The 16,059-nt window shown below is 40.7% G+C and overlaps 1 protein-coding gene across 1 annotated transcript in view; it reads right to left on the bottom strand.

The window, feature by feature from the left end:
* The window catches only part of LOC115774319 (MAM domain-containing glycosylphosphatidylinositol anchor protein 2), a 195,920-nt gene that overhangs the window by 60,783 nt on the left and 119,078 nt on the right, over positions 1–16,059 (bottom strand). The window contains exons 7-8 of the mRNA XM_030721530.1: positions 8,021–8,112; positions 7,679–7,916 (exon numbers count right to left, since the gene is read on the bottom strand). Of these exons, the coding sequence (XP_030577390.1) occupies positions 7,679–7,916; positions 8,021–8,112 (330 nt within the window). The remainder of the gene's footprint in view (positions 1–7,678; positions 7,917–8,020; positions 8,113–16,059) is intronic.

The following is a 16,059-nucleotide window of genomic DNA, read 5'->3' as shown; positions in this document are numbered from 1 at the left end:
ACTTCATACATTAGCTTATGGAATTAAATGTTTCACGCTAAAATGTCCTGTTATTGACAAGTACATCCACTGTACAGTATTTCTCATCTGCCAATGAGCTGTTACTGGATGAAGTGAGAGGTCAAACCAATGTTAGCAGCTCTCTCCAGTTCTTTATTAAACAGGGAGGTTAATGCTTGAATGACTACAGTTAAGCATTAAACATGTTAGCCAAGAATTTTGCACAAGGCAACACATTTCCCCAGTTTTCCACATGCATTGCAGGCCTGTGAGGATGGTGAGATCTGGCTAGGGCATGTATCTTTTCCCTCAGTCTTTTAGAGTGGTATCTAATGCAGCCAAGATATCAAGCGCCCATTAAACACAGGCATATTCATTTTAACACACACTCTATCCATGTGGCTGAGACTGTAAAAAAAAAGTAGTAAAATTGCCACTATTACTAAAGTAACATATGCACACTATATGGACAAAGGTATTGGGCCCCACCTCTTAATTTTTGAATTCAGGTGTTTTCAGTCCCATTTGCACAGGTGTATAAAATTGAGCACCTAGCCATCCAGTCTGCCTTCACAAATATTTGTGAAAATTGGACAAAAAAGCTCTAAGGAGGAGACTGAATTTGTGCACGGTACTGTAACAAGATGCCACCGTTGCAACAAGTTAATTTGTGGAATTTTTTCCCATCCTGGATATTCCACAATCAGCTGTAGGTATTATTGCAAAGTGGAAGGGTTTAGGGACCACAGCAACTCAGCTGTGAAGTAGCAGACCACATAAAGTTACATCAGCCAAATGTTGAGGTGCAAAATTGGCCAACGCGTTGCTGACTGAGTAACTGAAGAGTTCCAAACCTCCTGTAGCATTAACATCAGCACAAAAACTGTGCACAGGGGAGCTTCCTGGCATGAGTTTGCATGGCTGATCAGCTCCTGTAGGTACATGTAGGTGGCACAGTACATTTATCCACACACTGTATGTGCAGTATAACAATGCAAGCCTTTTGGAGAACTTTCAACAATTCAAAACACTACACATTGCACTTGTGGTTTTGTTTTTCTTTCTTTTTTTTCCCTTTTTTTTTTTTTTTTTTTACAGTGTAAACAGCCTGCAGTGAAAGAGACTCACCATGTGGCCAGCACCATCAAGCCAGACACACATGCCATTAAATTTCATGTCCTGACAAAACGAGGGAGAAAAAAAGAGCAAGCAACTTGTTTCCATTCACAGTCACCAAAAAGCAGTTTGAACTTTTTCACCCTGTAGTTGAGTCAGGATGCAAACCAGGTTTCTCTTTTATCAGGGTCAGTGAATTTGCTGCTGAAACAAGCACATCAGAGTGGTCAACAGCCAGCAGTCATGTTGTCCCTATTAGAGTCACATGTGGCACAGTCACTCAGATGACGGCAGCTCATGACAAATCAGAGTCAAAAAGACGGCATGGTGGATGAAAGGAGGACACACAGAGAGACGCAGGCCTCCCGTGTGCATCTGATGACTCAAATTAGGTTTAGAAAAAAGGCTTGTACACTGTGTTTATTAAACCAACTCATTTCTTAATCAACTGAGCACTTGAAATTGATTTGCTTAATTAATTAACTGCAGTCATTCTTAAGATTGACAGAAACACTGGGTGGTGCCAGGATTTCAGGTGTGAGCAGGTTACTAATTGAGGGACTCATCAAAGGAGGATTTATCACCCGCGTGAGAGAGGCGACTTTCAGTCATGGCGCTTACTTTGTGATCAATCAGACTGTGGATGAAGTGCTGCGATTTGCTGAATCCAAAAAAGTGTAGCAAATTGGAGTCCAGGAAGCACAACTGTTTAAAAGATCCTAATGTAGTTTAGGCTCCACTGTTCCATTAATTACATTTCTGCTCATTAGTGATTAGCAAAGTAGCTATCTGTGATCAAAATTAGCTTTAAATGTCAGAAATCCATCTGTAATAACTCTGCATGCTATTAAAATTTTATCTCTTAAATGTCCCAAAGGTATTTTCAGTCTGAGTCCAAATAACATTCCAGTCACAGCCGTAGAATGACAGTAATCACATCATCTAACATAATCCAGCAAGACATAAACACACATTTTACACACAAGTTAATGAAAGGATTAATTTGCTTGTTCCTGTTAGAAGTTTATGGCATGTTTTACACTAATGCTCGTAACTCTTTTCAGCTGTTTCTGTGTCCTGTGGTTCTTAATCTTGACAGTATCCAAAGGGGAAGTCTGTGTCCTCGTTTTTTTTAGACACTCATAAATAAGCATTAGCCTTGCAATCTCTGGGAGCTCCGATGAGGAAAGAAGCTCCTTATTTAATGAGTGTGCGAAGTAAACTGCTTATTACTGCCATTTTTGCAAAAAGGAGAAATCACAAAATTTGTGTTTGTAAAAGGTTGAATGAATGGAAAATAATGCTTTTCACTTTAATCAAAGCATCCTGTGGGCTGGGTTGTGGCTAAATGCTGGTTCAGTATCTGAAACTACAGGCAGTGCTGGAACAGCCAGAAAGTGTCACATTGTTCAGACAAGAGATGTTTTAGGCTCAAATGCTTTCCAGTCACTTCCCCTGTATGAAACCCTGGCAGACCTGCAGTAATCTCCTCTAAACACTTTTATTAAGACTTCTAATTGTGGCTCGGGCTTTCTCCCTTGAGGAAAACAGGCAGAGGAACAGAAAAAGGGCTTATTCACCCCACAACAGGCTGCAGGCGTAAGGCAAAGCAGAGGCACAAGGCGCTTTAGTACACAGCCGCTATACAATGTTGCTCAGCTGAGACATTTCTCTGATTCATGGCATCAATCTCCCTGAAAAAGAAACACGGCATCCTTCAGCAAACAGCCCAGTCACATCCAGGTAAAGCAGGAGGAATTTTAACCGGCAGAAACAAAATTCCGTATATTATATCCTGCGACAGGAACAGCTAAGAGAACGCAACTCTTTCATACTATTTCATACCCACACATTCGACTGGAACAATGAAAGCTTAAGAAGCAATCAAATCTAAGCCTTAAGGAAAGCTTTCATTTCGTATGATCACAAAAGAGTCAGTCATTTCCTTGGTTATTTCCTCAGTCAGACAGCAGTATTTTATTTATTTATTTATTTATTTATTTTGCACATTAAAGGATCTGCGTTAATGCACTGGCATCGCCCAGGCACTCCAAAAGAAGAGAATGCGCTACTTAAAAGATAATGAGGAAACAATCTTGGCAGATGCGATTGATCCCACTGTTTTATAGCACGGGGATTATCAAAGGATTATCTAACAATAATTATGCACACAAGGTCGACACATTGCTTTCATGTTCACGCTGAGTGGCAGCCAGGTGTGTGTGTGTGTGTGTGTGTGTGTGTGCGCGCGATAGAAAACCAGTACAGTGAAAACAGGTAAGGCTGCGTGAGTGTGTAAATGTGTCTATCACGGTGTGGGCATATGTGTGTAAAAGGGGACGCAAACCTTGCTGGAAACCCAATCTTCAAAACATCGCACAACCCAACTGTCACTTATCAGTACAGAACACATGCCGGGAAATTCAAAGCAAAAAGAGATATCTACTGCGCCAGCAGCAACACCAACCCATGGGATTCCCCCCTGAACGGAATGTCTGGAAGTTTGGGACGAGCGCAGGACAGGCAGGAGACTCACTTTCGGTGTCTTCGGGGCGTGGATGTAAGGGGTCATTTCTCCCAGTGAAGTCAATGGGTGATAATTTGTAGTGACAATGCAGCATATCCACGGGTTTGGAGCTCATTCACTGATCTCACACAGATAACAGACTGCCATTCCTGTGTAATTGCTTTGTCTCTCTAACCACTACATTTCACCATTATTGCAGAACCTACAGGGAATAAGAAAGCACAAAGGATATTGTTAGCTTTACTAAATGTGCTACGTAGCCATCTTATAATAAATCAGTCTCTCTTCTGTTGCCTGTGAAGCAGCTCTAGTTTTTTTTTTTTTGTTTCTTTTTTGGATTTTGATTGATGTTCAAATCTAAACCAATAAACAGAGAAAAGATTCAGTAGATTTTCTTCTCTGAGTATGGTGTTCAAGGCTGAATACTGTTATCAAAGCTTACACATCACATACTTTTTACTTTTTTAAATAACAACTGACAAACAACAGAACAGCACAGAATCTAAAAGACACAGTAAATGACTGGTGTGATGCTTTTCTTTGAGATGAAGCGTGCTCAATATGCCATGACTGATCCTAAAATGAACCAGCTCAGTAGGCAAGGTGGACTGGTATGTTTTGTTGTTAATATGCTGTTAATGCCAGCCCCTTCATCCTGTTCAGCTGGACATTAATGCATATGTTACCAGCCAATCACAAGGCAGCAACTCAATGCATTAGGTAATTTAAGTGACTTTGAATGTGGCATGGTTATGGTCAGATGGGGTGTCTGAGTATTATAGAAAATGCTGATCTACTAGGATTTTCCTACTAAACCATCTCTAGGGTTTAAAGAGAATAGTCCAAAAAAGAGAAAATATCCAGTGAGTGGCAGTTCTCACTCCTGTCAGCTAAGTACAGGAAACTGAAGCTACAGTTCTCATGGGCTCACAAAATTGGACAATGGACAATAGTCTCGATTTCTTCTTCGACATTCAGATAGTAACAACAACAGCATGAAAGCATGGATGCCGCTGGCAGTGTAATGCTGTGGGGGGGATATTTTCTTGGCACCCTTTGGGCCACTCAGTACCCTCTGAGCATCATTTAAATGACACAGCCTACCTGAGGATCGTTGCTGACCACGTCCATCCCTTTATGACCACAATGTACCCATCTACTGATGGCGGCTTCCAGCAGTTCAAATAATCTCAAACTAGTTTCTTGAACATGACAATAAGTTCTATGTAAGCAAAAGACCTCCACAGTCACCAGCTCTCAATCCAACAGAGCACGTTGGGGATTTGGGAGATTTGCACCATGAATGTGCAGCTGACAAACTGTGTGATGCTATCATATCAATATGGATAAAAATCTCTGAGGAATGTTTCCAGTACCTTGTTGAATCTATGCCGTGAAGAATTAAAGCAGTTCCAAAGGCAAAAAGGGGTCCTGCCTCTTTTGTCTTCAAAATTAGCAAGATGTAACTAATGAAGTGGCCAGCGCGAGTATGTTAGCTGGAACAGTCCTGAAAGCAGTCAGACAGATGGAATGATAATGGATATTTAGTGTCTGATTAGTTGGACTAATGGATCAGTTTTGATTCACAAAGTCCAATTGAACACTTATTGCGATAGAGAGTTATTGGTGCTGTAATACAATAGCGTGCGCAGGAATGAAAGAGAGATATTTATGACTCATACAGTTTGGGACCAATTACTAGAATTTATTCACGCAGTGAACAACAGCCTGCAGATATAAAACTTGTGAACATTCCAGTATACGACCCACTAAAAAGGCTTAAAGAGACAGTTCAACAAAATCACACACAAAAAAAATTGCACTTAGTTTTTGTTTCAAAAGAAAGATCCAACTTTGAGACTCCTGCAAGCACCCAAATAGAGCCATCCATCCATTTTTCTTATTCAGTTCAGGGTCATGTGGAGGCTGGAGCCTTTCACTCCTGTCATGGGGCAAGAGGTGGGTTATTCCATAGTGACTTGACATTGATAGTATGCTCTCCACTACATAACCAGTCACAACCTTATGGATTTTTCACTCTCGCTTTAGCTGAAGGAAAGCCACTGGCCAATTTATAACTGCAAATGAACCTTGTCTTTGATTTGTGGGAAGGAGCTGGAATACCCAGAGCGAACACTGGGAGAACATGTAAACACCTCACAGAACGGCTCCAGCCTGGATTTGAACCCAGGTCATTCTTGCTGTGAGGCAACAGTGCTAAACACCACACTACCCAATATAGATTCACTTTTTCATTGTTACATTTTCAAAACAACTTTTTCCAAACAAATGCAAAATATGGTGTTTACAGCATGGTGTAAACACTACAATCAATGCTGCATTCATCTCCACTGTGTCAGGCAACAACATTGTGGCAGATAACCTATAACCTCAGCAGATGCCATTAAAAGTATATGGGAACGCGTGAATTTCAAAATAAATCTTTTGTATCACAAAGCAAGTCCAGCATACCCAGGATTATCTAATGGCTTCACTGACCCTAACATCAGCAATCAGGCTAAGCGTTCACTCGAAGATGGTTATCAATTCAATAAGTCAACCCAGGGTTTCCTAATCTAGGTTCAAGTGTGTTCACATGAATGGTCAAGTGTACCGGCAGCATGTCACCAGTCACGAATATAGACAAATCTACTGGAAACGCTGTCACTTTTTTCAGAAGATGATCAAACTATAATACTGGAAAAATACTGCAGCCAGAGCAGCAGCGTGTGTGAGGGAGAAAAAAAAACACTGTATAGCAGTATAGTATCCAGTTCAGGTTTACTTATATAGTGTCAAATCAATTCAATTCAATTCAATTTAATTTTATTTATATAGCGCCAAATCACAACAAACAGTCGCCTCAAGGTGATATATATGAATATGTCTATGCGTTTGAAGCATGTTCGTCATTTAGACCTATCAGTATCCCAGTTCTGTCATTAAGACTGGCATTTAGTTAGAATTGGGTATTCCATTAAATTAACAAGCTATATTGCTTTTTTAAAATTTTTATTTCAACCACAGTCTTTCAGCTGCAGTCCTGGTGGTACAAAATAGTCTGAAAGTAAAGTAAAGAACAAATATAAAAACATCATTAAAACCGGTAAGTGTGCATAGCCTATGTGCAAATTTTATAGAAGGTCAGCAGGTACAAAACATCTGTGCTCTATTTAAGGATCATATCATTATATTAAGGGTTACAGAAACAACAGCCAGGACGAAAACAGCAAAGGGATAAAGCTGCTCTTAAGAATCTGGAGTTCTAATTGATGTTCATTAGAGAAAGAAAAAAATTTAGACTGTCTCTGAAAACTACAGACACTACTTTTTGGACAACAGACTTGCCAGAATGTTGATCTCTTATCTCAAGCACAGCCAGCTCTGGAGAAGGTTAGGTGTCCAGCATAAGTTACCATGGGGTTGCACCCTGGTAAGAAGTAAACCACCGATGTAAAATTAAAAACCCCTGAGTTAAAACCGTTACTGCCTCACTAAACTTTGTAGTACTGATCTCTGATCCAGTTTCATAGGATTGCCAACACCATCCAATGCACACCAACTTATCTACCGCAATCTGGGGAATATCCAGCTCTACAAAAAAAACAACTCGAAGAGCAACAACACTTGCAACACTTCTAAACTTTACCAAGCTGAATTACATTGTATTTATTAATGCTCCCTAACTATTTAGCTGTGAGCTGTAAATACTTGTTAGATAGTGAGTAGTAATTTTCATGTCAGCTTTGACCCACTGTATGTAACAGGCTCATGAGCATATGTGGTTTGACAATGCAATGAAGGATTATTTAATACTGTAGCAATACAATGCTTTATTCTTTTATCATCAGGATATAAATATAGTAAAATGATCTAAAAACTGATAGGACTGATAGCAAAAATTTATAAGACAGTGAAAAAGTTGAAGCCAATTGTGTGTGACTAAAGTAGCTGTGAGAAGTCAGTGTGTTTGTATCAAATCTGTTGGGGGAGGTGTGTAAATGTGTCACTGACACAAAGGGGTGTGAGGCTCACCAGTTGTGGAAGAGATGTTGACATCGATGCTGATCTCTGGGATGCCTCCTCCCTTCAGTGCGGCCACGCAGGTGTACGTGCCAAAGTCGGTAAATTTGAGGTCTATGATGTCCAGGTTGGTGGTTCCAGGTGAGATGTCAGGATCTGTCTGGGTGATGACCATACGCTCTGAGCTCCGCAGGGCACGGCCATTCTTCAGCCAGCTAAATGTCAACTCCTCTGGAGGTGTTGCCTCCACCTGGGACATAAAAGACTTTATTTTTATTACACTGAGCAACATTAGCTCTATATTATAGACATAAACGAGTGTGTTTAGTCTGCCGATGTTTTCTGCAACTATACCTGACAGGATATCTTGACTTCCCGTCCGATCTGGATGTGGTCATCATTGTGGTAGGGGTCTGGAGTGATCCAGAACCGTCCCTTTTTCAAAGCTGGAAATGGAAAAAAAATATTTGATAAGAATCAGATTTATATTTGTACACTTCATTTGTTGATTCTGCAGCATGGTGCTGGAACAAACCCTGGGCTATTCACTGCGGGTTATGGCTTTGCTTGTTATATTGATGTGTTTTTTTTAGATGTAATCCCAAAGACAGGATTTTATGGATTTTTAAATATATTTTTTCAGCATTTTTACTCTACTCAATGTCCACACTTGAGCTATAAATCACTGTTATGCATCTCAAGTGAATGCACTATAAATCTAAGTGCATGTGCGTACCTGTTCAGCCAAAACACACATTGCTCCAAGCCAATCAAAGCCTGCATCAAGCCACAGCTGCCTAAAATGACTGATTCTGAGCAAAATATGATTTTTGCCCCCTAAGATGTGTCATTTCTGCAGCGGGGTTGTGAAATTATAAAAGCACTTTCATCCAGAGGTGTGAGAGTAGACAATGACAGGACTAGTGTAACTGGTTTATGTAAACAACATCTGAAAATTTTTGTTTTTATGATGGTGCAGTAGGGTCAAACAGAGAACTTAAAAGATAAAGCAGAAACCTGTGTCTGTTTGAAAGACTAATGCTTTGAACCAGCATTAATATTGATAGCTACAGACTGAAGAATCCTACGCTAGTATAACAGGTTCACACACACTACAAGCAAACACACACACTGTGAAATTGGAGCGATACCTAACGAAATATCCACCATTTCTAATCCAATTTGGTTTGCAAACTCCATTTTCAAAGCATAGCTCCTCTGAAGAGAAAAAAGAAGATGATTTCATTATAATGCATGCTGTATTGGTTCCAAACCCTGCGTCTACTGTTCAATTCATCTCCTCAGCAAAAAAGCTGACGGCACCATGGAAATCTTTTCATCTAGCAATTCCCAAGTGACATTATCATATTCAGTTTGGTAAAGGGAAAACGAAAACAAAACCTGCGTGTCAGATTTAAACACAGGAAATTGAATGTGCAAAACATTGTGACGCCTGGCAAGCTGCAAACTGAAGGAGAGACGAGTGACACACGCCTCCTTGACATGATCTTCCTCCTCACGTTTGAAATCTGTGTCGGCAGGCACGGAATCCTATTTCTGACGCGTGTCAGATACAAATATTACAATCATGTCAGTGCTCTCCAAACACCAATGTGCATTTGCATTCATTCTTGTATCCCATATATTCTTATTCTCCAAGGCACTGCCTATCAATCGTATAAAGTATAATTCAATAGTGCTGGCATGGAAACTGTGACAATTGACATTATATGGTGTGCATCCTTATATCTGTGACCTTTATGGATACAAAGCATTACCAGCAGCCTACGTTCACTTCCTGTTTAGACTCAGCTCGGCAACACATTGTACAATCCTTAAAGTCAACACATAGAATAAGGTTATTGAGACATTATAGAGACCATAGTGAAAGCCACTTTGTGAGTGTATCTATAAGGAAACACATCAGACATGTCAGAGTGAAAACATCCAGAGACAGAGTTGTGGTTATATCCTGACAGTGTGAAAAGCCTTTCAGTGTCCCAGCAACATTCTAAGCAGAGTTGGTAATCACTTCTTCAGTATTATCCTATCAATATACACATATAATTTACAAACACACATTTCCACACACCTATGTGAGTCGCGGTGCCGTCATAGATGACAGTGGATAAAGATTTGGATTAAGTTCAAATCTCTTTTTCAGATTCCTTCAGCTTAAGTATATTCTTCTCTAAGCTTAAGACACTGCAACACAACGAGGTATTTAGCAATCGCAGGCCTAGCTCGACTTCACTGAAAGGCTGGATTTCATTTTGTTCATGAAGACGTCTGTCAGATGGTCGATCCCAACCGTTTTCTAAACCGCACTCATGACAGTGAGTAAATGTAGCATTAAATTATACTTTAGCTTATTAAAGGTCACCACTCCAGACACAAAGTGAATGTTACCTGCAATATAAGATTTATGTAAAGATTTGCTCAAAATATTTATATTATAAGCAAAAAACATCTTTGGTCTGCTGTGTCTCCTTCTCCATTACTGGACCTTTTGGAGAAGCACTGTAAATATTAAAATGTGCTACAGTTCTAGTGCAGATACACTCAACTGACCACATGAATCAAGTTTTCATGGATGAGAAGGCCCTCTGTTACACTTCTTCATGCAATGTCTGATGCAATGTGGAGCTGTGCATTATTTATTTTTCTTATCTTTTAGTTACTTGTACCCACTTTATTTCCCTTAAATTGAATGCACGTGTTGTCTTCTGTGGACCATTTAAAAAATAGAAGGTGGCTGAAGGTGTTCTAGATGCAGCATGAAAAATATCACCTTTGAAAAGCACTCACAATAATAAAGAACTGTGCACAGTGCAACTGCTCAAGAACAAATACATAAATGATTGTGTGACAAACAATGCTACAGTATCGTTGTTTAAAAGCTGGTAGCAATGCTGCAAGCTTTTAAGTGATAGAATGGGTCTTGCTGCTGGTAAGAACTGCTAGTATCAATGTGGTGCAGACAGATAGAAAACATGAAGACAAATTATCCATCCATCCATCCATCCATCCATAAAATAAAAATACAGTTTCAATTTCCCATTCTCAGCTGGGAGTCTAGCCAGTAAGAGTAGAACAAGAACACAGTGACCTGGGTGCTCACTGTGTTTTTTTTTTTTAAGTCTGTCATGTCTGGCAGTTTTTGCAATCAGAAGCATGATCTGAATGCACTGTTGTACCAAACATATTTGCTTTTACAAGAACTAAGTTCTCTATAGGCTACTCTTGTTAATGTTTGTCTTTTTCTTTTGTTTATTCATTCATTCATCATTGTTCACACAATATGAATGCCAGGTCTGACAGGCAGGAAGGAAAGAGTAAGAAGAAGAGAGAAAGAAGAGAAATTTGTGTGTGTGTGTGTGTGTGTGTGTATGTATGTATGTATGTATGTATGTATATATTAGGGATGCGCCGATCCGATATTCAGTATCGGTCCGATACTGGCCTAAATTACTGGATCGGATATCGGAAAGAAATAAAAAAATGTAATCCGATACATTAAATAACGTTTCGCTCACATTAGCTGCATTACAGGGCTCAGTCGTCTTCTTCTTCTTGTGGGTTTGCGGTTGACCAAACCAGCTTAGAGCTGCATTACCGCCACCTACTGGAATGGAGTGGGGGATCAGGAGTTAGAAAACAACCCCCTCAGATGCTCCGTCGCTGCGACGGATTCCCTTTGACACTGAGCGATCATCGCTGACATGTTTTTCCGCCTCCACCGCTCTCTGCCTTGTTTGTGTGTTGTGCTCGCTGTGCTGAGAATCAGCTGTTATTTTTTCTCTACTTCAGCTCCCGGACATACTGCTAGCGAGCGCAGCTATTAGCACTGGTGACCGTCCGGTACCGGAAGAATCCCTTCCCCGTCAAAATATTTTTGATACTTTAATCCCTGATTTGTGACTAAATATAGACCTGCAGTAGAAACGTATTTAGGAGAATGCTTGTAAATATAAAGCATTACAAGATTGCGCTCACGCAGCCCCTAGTTTTTCACGTGAACACTGATGACGCAACAGCAGCAGTCAGCTGATTTACGTGCAGTCTGTCTGCACAAGCGGAAAGAGGCGGAGCCGGCGCGCTCAGATGGAGCAGAAGGAAATATTTTGCTAGTGTCCAAAAGAAGCCTTTTCGTCCCTGTAACCTCCATTAAACCTTTACTGGGAAACAGCTGGAGATCCTTCATCAACCACCTGATCAGTAAGTGAAGAAAAGAGAACTTTGTAGCTGCTCCATCCACCCTGTTTGTTTCACACAGGGAAAAACTGCAGTACGGAAGTTAAAATATGCAGATGAACTGTTAATATGAAAAAAAGTATTTCTTATCCAGTTACTTGGGTAATCAATATAAACAGAATACACAATTGCTAAAATAATCGATAGTTGCAGCCCTAATGAAATTTGCAACATGCTTCTCACACAGAAGCAACAGGATTCAGGTGATAGTTATTGTTGTAAGTAAAGTTTATTTATATAGCGTTTTTCACAGACAGAAAAGCGCTGTACAATAATTAAAACACAATATCACCCCCCCCACCCCACCCCCAGAAAACACTATGTTAAAAACATAACATTACCATATTAAAAGAAAAAGAAAGTCAGAAACCAGAAAGCCTGGTTAAACAGAAAAGTTTTCAACTAATTTTTAAGTGATGCCACAGAGTCAGCTAAATGGAGCTGGAGTGGTAAACAGTTCCAGAGCTTTGGTGCCACTGCCTAAAAAGCTCTGCCCGCCCTGGTCCTTAGTCTTGTATGTGGGACAACTAAAAGACTTTGATTTTGTTGTGTGAGAGACTGTTGACTTCTTTTTTTTTTGTTTTTAAATGCCTTGATCAATTTTAAATATCGGATTTATATCGGTATCGGCTGATATCCAAATGTAAAATATCGCTATCGGTATCGGACATAAAAAAGTGGTATCGTGCCATCCCTAGTATATATATATATACACACACAAAATCTTGCTATTTTGGAATGTATGCATGTGTGTGTCTCTGTCATGAAACTACTCAATAATGAGGGCGAGAAGCTGCAACAATGCCTCCCGGGATCTAGATGTAAACAGGGAAAGACCTGGCCATCCACAGCCCACAAGGAGCTCAGATGACCCGTGGCCACACCTCCCAATGATAACCGTGCACACACCCCAGAGGAGGAAGGGAACAGACTCTAGACAGAGCTCCCACAGCCAAAGGGCAAGAGCCCCAGAGAGCCAGAGGCAATGAGCCCCCCCCCCAAGCACGAGCCTAGAACTTGGCCCCAAGGTGCCCAAGAACCGCCTGACACCCAGCAGAGACCCCCCACCTCACCCCACGCCAAAGAGGCCCGAGCCACCCCCAGGCAACAACCCCCAAGGGAGCGGGCCAACAGTCATACCAAGACATCGGCCACGCACCCCGGGAACCACAGGCACCCCCATCCCAGGGGAAGCAGCAATGATCAGGGGGAAGTGGTAGGGAGGGGTGCTCATGTTTGCATCTTCTTCAATATTTATGGTAAAATCCAAAAAACAAGAAGATTTATATATCTTGAACCATCCTTCATTTCTGTGCAGAAATTCATTGAAATATGAAAAAATAAATGGAAATACAGCATAAGGCAAGATTAGAGTTTGTACAATTCTAACAAGCTTCAAAGTCAATATATGGTATAAACACCTTTATTCTTCAACAGAGTCTGAACTCTCTGAGGCAGCTTTCTTGTAATTTCTTTAAGTAGTCTTCAGGAATAGTTCTCCAGGCTTCTTGAAGGACATTCAAAGTTCTTTGGATGTTGGCTGCCTTTTATTCCATTCTCTGTCACACAGTGACACCCTACAGTAAAAGTTTGAATGGTCTTACATGCTTTCATGTTTCAGGCAGTGATGTTCATGACAACAGGGCAATGTTAATGGAAACATTTTGAGTCCAACAACAGTCCGTGGAAACCAGAAACTAAGATAAAAACTAGCAGGTTGTCTGGCAAGGAAAACACAACCATTGCCCAGATTGGCAAAATTGGTGTCACACCAGCAGCGTTACAAGTGAATGACCTATGTACTGTACCCCTTAATCACTGCTTGAACTGCTGATATTGCTTACTCCCACAACTCACTGTATGTAAGTTTCTTTAAGCAAATCTCTCGCATGAACTCCCTACTTGTTGCTTTCAAGACCCTACTCTTCTTAGGTTTTACTTAAATTGATTTACCCTTTCCTTAGTTTTGCACAGAGAAGCAGTGCACATCAAAACAGCCAGCAGTGCATGTGCACTCATGCATATTTCAGAATTGGTTCCCTCCAAGTCTCCTCCACATTCAAAAATCCTTTCCTGCCATTTTATCTGACCATTAATATTGAATAGCAAGTAGGCATTCCTTTAAATCAACTACATTTGTGTACGAGAGAGATAAGTGGGCATTACTTCCCCAGGTTGTAGTAAATTTTGCTGGACAGCTGCAGCGACTAAATTGCAGCCTGCTCCCTTATGCATGGGAGAGAATCTAAAACTAGAAGTATTTTAAAAGCAACTGCGATGAGTGTGTGAGGTGGGAAGCACAGAGACGGAAGACTTTATTGGGTGACGATGCGTTGTCACGCTTCCCTCCCCATTCCAGATAACCAATTCATGGCAAAAGTCATATGAATGTTTAATGAGGGCTTCGCTTGGAAACAGAACTTTCCCATTTGCTCTGGTGGCAAACTGTGCTCCTGACTACTGCTATACTATTTTCACAACATCATTAATATCTTACAACAGTGCTATTGTGTGTGTATACAGTTGGAGTCTGTGCATAAATACATATATAAATATGTATGTACATGTAAAAAAAAAAGCACTGTTGGAGACAAATTGTTAAAACCTGTGAATTTCAATGGTACAACCCTACCTTTGTAAAGTTTGAGAAAACTTTTTCAACTCAAGGGCCACTGACCACCTTTTACTGTCAGGAGTATCATACAGTCCTGTCTGATCAAGTCACCTTTATACTGTATGTGTGTGTGGAAAAGACTGCGGTGCCAACAGCAGATTTTATGATACAGCTACAGTAAAAGGGGATGTAGCAAGCTAGTAGGAAGGACACTGTGCACACTCACGCACGCACGCATGCACACACACAGAGAGACACATACCAGTGCTAGCTATCTAATACCAGAGGACGGGGTACCAATATTACACATGGTGTGGCATTGTTTGGGTATTTATGTGTGCTAAATTGTGATCTACATTGTAGAAGAATTTATAACTTGTTGGGTCTCTTATTGCATGAACAGTATTGAAGTTGCAAACACACTGGAAGCAACGTCACCATCAGAGACCACAGAAAGTGAAGGATGTTCTCAGACTTCAAGCGACTGCCGGTGATGGGAAGTGGACGAAACCGGAGATAAACTTTTCTCACCTTCCAGAAGAGTGACTAAAGCATCTACCAATAAGAGTGAAGAATATCACTGATACATTAGAGGGTTACCTAGGCAACCGCAGTCTGGAATGCCTCGAAGCGTCCAGCAGTCAGCTTTAAAATGATGTGCGATGAGCTTCCAGTGTGTATGCGTCATAAATGCACGGCAGCTAGCATCAGAGTTGCAGTGAAATGTTGCAGTTGTCAGTTCTGGTAAGTGCACAACTTACCATGTCCGATTTGAGACAACAATACCCAAGTTGAAATTCAGTATAAAAGTAAGGGAAGTAGTGTCTGTTGGTATACACACAAATCAAAACATTGGCAGGTGAAAGATTGTTGCAGTCACCCATGATTTGCATGGAAGACAGTGAGTTGCCTGCAAGCATTCACTAACTACTAGCTGAGCAGTAGTAGAATTTGAAAAGCCTTTACTACCTCTCTCCTTGGAAGATGGAGAACATTCGCCTTCAAAGTAAAAGCGGCACTTCAAGCATTGCAGCCAACATATTTCAAAAGTTCAACTCAGTCTCAGTTTCCAGTTTGTGTTGCATTGTTTGCTGTTTCAGTACTGCTAAGAGAGTAGCTGGTGAGTGTTTGCAGACAAGTCAGCATCTTCCAGTCTGCTGGAGGTCATTGCCAACCAGTTTACACACTGACACGATCTTTAAACCTGTGTTAATTATTGTATGGTCTTTACCTTAATACACAATATAAAGTGCCTTGAGGCAACTTTTTGTTATAATTTGGTGCTATATAAATAAAACTGAATTGAACTGAGTTATGTTACTGGGGCTTTAGCAGTTGATTTCCCTGTAAATGCCGTCAACCTCCAGCAAGCACTTGCCAACCAGTTGGGCCTGTGTGACTGGGACTTTATTCACCTGATCCTGCATTGTCACCACGACTGTCACATAACAATCAAAAAATGATGGACAAGTTACTGTTACATTGTTAGTGGTCACATGTCTGCAAAACCTCAATAACTAGCAAA

This window comes from Archocentrus centrarchus, chromosome 24, assembly GCF_007364275.1.
Source record: "Archocentrus centrarchus isolate MPI-CPG fArcCen1 chromosome 24, fArcCen1, whole genome shotgun sequence".
Lineage (NCBI taxonomy): Eukaryota > Metazoa > Chordata > Actinopteri > Cichliformes > Cichlidae > Archocentrus > Archocentrus centrarchus.
The sequence above is the reverse complement of the archived record's forward strand: the minus strand, read 5'-3'. Positions and strand labels throughout refer to the sequence as shown.